The sequence below is a fragment of the Cottoperca gobio genome, chromosome 12 (genome assembly GCF_900634415.1).
Source record: "Cottoperca gobio chromosome 12, fCotGob3.1, whole genome shotgun sequence".
Lineage (NCBI taxonomy): Eukaryota > Metazoa > Chordata > Actinopteri > Perciformes > Bovichtidae > Cottoperca > Cottoperca gobio.
In genome coordinates, this window is record NC_041366.1 from 22,557,387 (window position 1) to 22,562,668 (window position 5,282).

The 5,282-nt window shown below is 39.9% G+C and overlaps 1 protein-coding gene across 1 annotated transcript; it reads right to left on the bottom strand.

Annotated features, from left to right (window-relative positions):
- Positions 1-1,733: 1,733 nt before the first annotated feature.
- Positions 1,734-3,900, bottom strand: LOC115016857 (calmodulin-regulated spectrin-associated protein 1-B-like). Its single transcript, XM_029444930.1, has 5 exons — positions 3,844-3,900; positions 3,490-3,577; positions 3,280-3,401; positions 2,784-2,902; positions 1,734-2,668 (listed from the first exon to the last, which is right to left on the bottom strand). The coding sequence occupies exons 1-5, from the start codon at positions 3,890-3,892 to the stop codon at positions 2,546-2,548; spliced, it is 501 nt and encodes a 166-aa protein (XP_029300790.1). The 5' UTR covers positions 3,893-3,900; the 3' UTR covers positions 1,734-2,545.
- Between the last annotated feature and the right edge of the window lie 1,382 nt (positions 3,901-5,282).

Here is a 5,282-nt window from a genome sequence, read left to right on the forward strand (position 1 = left end):
AAGATTAACTCGATATTTGGAGATATTCATGCAGGAGGGAGAAGCAAAGATGTGAAGATGTGAAAGAGAAGGAAGGTGCTGTGTGACTAACAGGTGAGTCACATAACTGGCAATCAAGACTGGAGCTGAGGTCTAATCAGGCGACTCAAGTGCAACACCTGATGTGAAGCAAAAGGACCAGTACGAACATATATATATAAATATAAATATAAAGAACAAAGCACTAAAAAGTTCCCCATATCAGCTCAAAACCTGTTTCTGCTTCCCTCAAGTGACCAACATTGTGTTGTAGTTGTTGCAGGTTTAAAGGTGCAGAGATGTGTAATTAAAGGTCACATGCTCCAACCAAATTAACCCCAAACTGCCGAAACTCTGAGCACCGGACGAAACATCACTGAGTCTTATAATCTTCACGTGTGGCCTCGACATGTATAGTTTAGGTTATAGCTTAGTTCAGTCCAAACCATTCGATGTGTTGTCATTAGTTGCACTAAAGATACATTTCGGCAGCTAGCTGTTAGCATGCTAACTTCAGTGGATATCTCTGCAACACAACACAGACGTCTTTGACATAACGTCAACCCTAACCCTAATCCTAACCCTAATCAAGGCATTGGAAGTTTTTGTAAATATTCATGGGTCCTTGAAAGTGCTTGAATTTATATATATGTTGTGCGAGAACAGAAATTAAAGTTATTTTATCGAACATTCATTATCTCTTAACTTTCACAATATGTTGTTTAGCTGTGTTAGAGAAAGCAACTTTACTTGTCAGCTTCTGTAAAGCTAGTTTGAGTCTGACATGTTGGGTCCTTGAATTTGAAGGAATTGGGCATGGAAAGTCCTTGAATTGGATGTTTAAGAAGGTGTGATAACCCTGCTCTACACCTGAGTGATGATATGATTGTGTATAATAAATTATGTGATACCTAAACAGCTGTACAAACGTTTCACACACACACTCTTTCAGATATGAGGGTGAATAGAGCAGTAAAGAGTCGGACAGATGTGAGGAACACATGCACACACTGCTTACACACAGAAACACTCACAGACCACTAAGCACGCACACACTTCATACCTAGTTGCATTTTATTATATCTCTTCAAAATAAATAAACATACAATATAACACAATGAAATAAAGACTCATGACATCTCACCTGTAACAGAATAAACCTCAAAATAGTGCCTGCTTTGTAGTAAACATAACTTGTACGTGATGTACAAAACATACTTCTCCAAAATGTACAAAATGCAGCAAACAAATATCAAGTATTGTGCAGTTCCCCCCCCCCTCCCACACACACGCACACACATTACACCAGCTGCTGACAGTGATTACAGGGAAACTACTAGTGTTGAGTGCCAGAAGCTACATGTAGGTGTCACAAGGATCCAGTGAGCGCTGAATGAGCAACGAGCAGCTCCGTTCATTTAGGTTCAGCAATAAGAGCCATTCAGGGATCAGCTGGCTCGCACGGGAGGTGGAATATAAGTGAAGTTAATACAATATAATGCACGACTGAAAAGTATGTAAGCCCTAAAACAAATATTCTGGTGATCAGTTTTTTAAGTCTGATTTAAAAATAAATTATCTTCTGTGTTTGTGACTAAAGAAGAAAAGGTTTTGTCAGGATAATATTTCTAAATCCCTTTAAAAATCAATCTGTGAAACAGTTGGGGAATAAAAGTTTTGCCAGAAATATTTTAATAATTTATTTTTTATTTTTTGTTAAAATAGGTGAAAAAAAGTTTTCAGGGTTTTTTATTTTTTTTATTAGTGTTTGTTGTATTAAAAAAAAAGTAATTTATACAGATTAATCCGGTAAAACTTGTTCATCTGTTCTTAAGTCATAAACACAATAAAAACAATTTCAATCAGACTTAGATAAATAAATCCTCTCTTGCTTCTCAGGGCTTCTGCAGAAAAGGTGTAATGGAGTCTGAAAAGCGCTTCCTGTTTGGAATACTAGCACAATTTCCCCTTCTGTAAAAACATAATTTCTGTAACAGCAGCTCCCAAAGAAAAATAAAACGTGGTGTTAATTTGCTCCATAGTTCCGTTGCAGTTTTAAAGCATAATTTAAGAGCGTGAGATAACACATTCAGAGCGGGACGCACCCAGGATGCATTCTGCTCTAACACAAAGACTCACACACTTCCTCAAACACACTAAATAGAAAACAAGACTGGACATCATCACTCACTAACATCCATCCACACTGACATACAAAAGTTAGTTCCCTCTTCAGAAAAGCACTGACCAGTAGAAGTTACCGGTGAATAATGGGGGCTCTGTATGTGGAGCTGATCACAGCAGAAGGGTATTTCTTTGCCAAGCTGAAAGTTGTAGTTGCACTTGGTATCGTACAGTAGCTGCTACTGTAAGTAGATCCAGTGGTAATCAGGGTCCAGCTCCGCGTCACTGCTACGTAAGAGTCCGTCGTAAATACGGCTAGTTAACATAGGACGCACCCATGAATCAAACGTGTGACATGCAGAATAAACGAGACAAAACAAGAAACATTCAGTTGGCAGGTGTTTCATTTCTGAGAACATCTAACCCCCCCTTGAACGATCTCCTCCGTCTCCGGCGTGTACGAGAACATGCACCCGCCGTCACGGAAGAGGATGATCAGGTGGTTGGACTCGCACTTCTCCAGCTCCTGAGATCAGAGACACAAAACATCATTTCTGAATATCAGAACAATTTAACTGTGAGAGAAAAAAACATATTCACAATAAATAATCAGCATCAATGAATAAATATCACGTGATCACCTCCAGAATAACATTCTTCTGCATCTCATTAACCTTCCCAGCCAGGCAGCAGTGAGCGATTGCGTTGATGATGATTGGCTTGTTGGACTTGGAGCTCGGCTCCTTGAAGAGTTTAGGACCTTTAACGAATGCAACAAAAAGATCAATAAGATAAATGCATTTAAAAGTGTTTAAAGGAATATTTTCAAAGAAATGTGCAAAGATATACGATTTTTACTGACTAAAGATGCTCCACGCTGAGACGAGCTGCTGGCTCTGACTTTAGATTTATCGGATAGACAAGAAAGTTATCGAGCTTCTCTTCTAACTCTCCGAAAAGTTCAAACTACTTATTTAAAGAAAGTGACAAAATAAAAACATTTCTCATCTTTAGCCATAAATAAAGTTCTGGATGAATGAATTCATTAGTTTGGAGCATTGAGCATTTGATGTGAAGTTGATTTATTTGGATTTATTTTTATTTTATTTCTATTTATTTGTCGGCCTCTCTGCTCACCATTGTACTCCGTTGACGTGATGGAGGAGGCGATGGAGCCGTTCTCCCAGTCCCTCTCCATGTTCCTGCTCGACGCTCTGCTCAGCATGGGGAACGACTCCATCGAGCACACAGATCCGGCCCTGAGAGACACACTGACAGGTCAATCGCATGACCACAAGAAGGGAAGAGGTCATCTCCTCACAAACACACAAACACAGGAAGTCTCACCTCTGCGACTCTGCTCCTCCGGAGAGAACACTGTCGGCCTCCGTCGCCAGAGAGAGCGTGGATCCTCGATGACTGCAGCTCAGATCAGCTGAAGAAGACAGAGACGGAAAGCTTTAATGCAGTTACCAAACAAAACAACACACCTGTTCTACTGTTGGATGTTATAAAGGTCTACAACTCTGGGGTTCAAACGAGGGACAGAAGCTGCATAACAGGCAAGACAACAGAATGACAAATAAATCAAAACTAAATGATCTCTGAAAGCATTGGTTGAGTGTGAGAAGGATGAAGTCCAGAGTCCTTCAGGGGTTTGCATGTATATTGACATCATGCAGAGCAGGTTAGATGGTTCACCTCCCCTGCAGCCTGCTGCTGAGCTCTGGGCTTTGATCAACATGGACATCTTCAGAGAATGACCTGCACGACACAAATGTACACACTCAGGATGACAACGAATGCACACAAGTGAGCGGAGTGATGTTCAATAAGCTGGTTCCCCGGGACCCCCGGGACCCCCAGGTGCTCATTTCAGTGAGTCCCCAAAAGAAAAGTGTGTTTTTTTTGTCTAATTGTAGCATTAAATTCCCGTTTAATTTCCATTTGATCGATATATTTAAGAATAACAACTTTATTTACATTCAAATTCACATTTTGTAACATAATTATATTTATCTTTCAGAATCTAAAATGTTTTTCTCAAGATGTGATTCAATCCATAAGATTTAAATAAACTATTGTATAAATGGTAAAACAGTTTGAGAAATATGTTTATTGTCTTTAACTCAGAGGAGTTTTCACGTTTTCCTATAACTTTATTGGGACGATGAACGAAACAGCACGAGATACATGAACGACAGATGGTAAGACGGTGCGTTGGAATTTATTGTTCACATTGCAGCATCATCAGGGTGAAAACAAGGCGCCTCCTTTAGGATGTGAACGCATCAGAGACACAGGACACATACCGAACACACATACACATGTGCACACGCAGCCGGTCAGCATGTAGACAAACACAGCGCTCCAAGCTGACAGCAAACAATATGAAGACAACATGGAGCACGAGTTAACGACATGAAGTCGTCACTACTGAGAGATATAGGAACAGAAGGCTCTGTAGAGCTGTGGCTCTCTGTCAGCCTCAGTGCTGAACAGAAACCTGGAGTTGTTCTTATGTTCTTCTGTTAATGAAGAGTAATCAGCTGCTCTGCATTACGGAGAGCCTTCTTATACGTTTTAAGATGATCTAACCAAACTAAACGAGATTCTTCCAGTTTAGTGGAACGCCATTTACTTTCAAGATTTCTCGACTTTTGTTTTAGTTTGCGGATTTGTAAATGAAGCCGGAGCTTTCTCTGTTTTATGATCTTCTTCTTTAGAGGAGCGACAGAGTCGAGTGTTATTCGCAGTGAGGCTGCAGCGCTATCAACAAGATGATTAATTTGTGAGGGACTAAAGTTAGCATTGGAGTCCTCCATTATATTGATATTGAGTCCTGGTGTTGAATTAAGTGCTGATGGAATCACTTCCTTATATTCAGTCACAGCACTTTCAGATAGACATCGAGCGTAGGATGTTCTGCCTGCTGGCTTGTAGTCCAGTAACAGGACTTCAGAAGTTATTAAAATGTTCTGATAAAAGAGGATTATGTGGACACACTGATACACTTTCAGTTTCAACACCATATCCCAGAACAAGGTCCAGAGATTAAACAGTGAGTTGGTTCATGTACATTCTGACTGAACCAGTGGATCTAATAATGAGATAAACACATTATTAAGGCTCATTATGAA

Bases quoted from the DNA above. Each gene is read 5' to 3' on its own strand.
- LOC115016857 (XM_029444930.1), bottom strand. From the start codon at position 3,892: ATGTCCATGTTGATCAAAGCCCAGAGCTCAGCAGCAGGCTGCAGGGGA. The intron at 3,578-3,843 runs GTGAACCATCTA...TGTCTTCTTCAG, and splicing joins AGCAGCAGGCTGCAGGGGAG to CTGATCTGAGCTGCAGTCAT. The intron at 2,669-2,783 runs GTGATCACGTGA...CTCTGATCTCAG, and splicing joins AGAAGAATGTTATTCTGGAG to GAGCTGGAGAAGTGCGAGTC.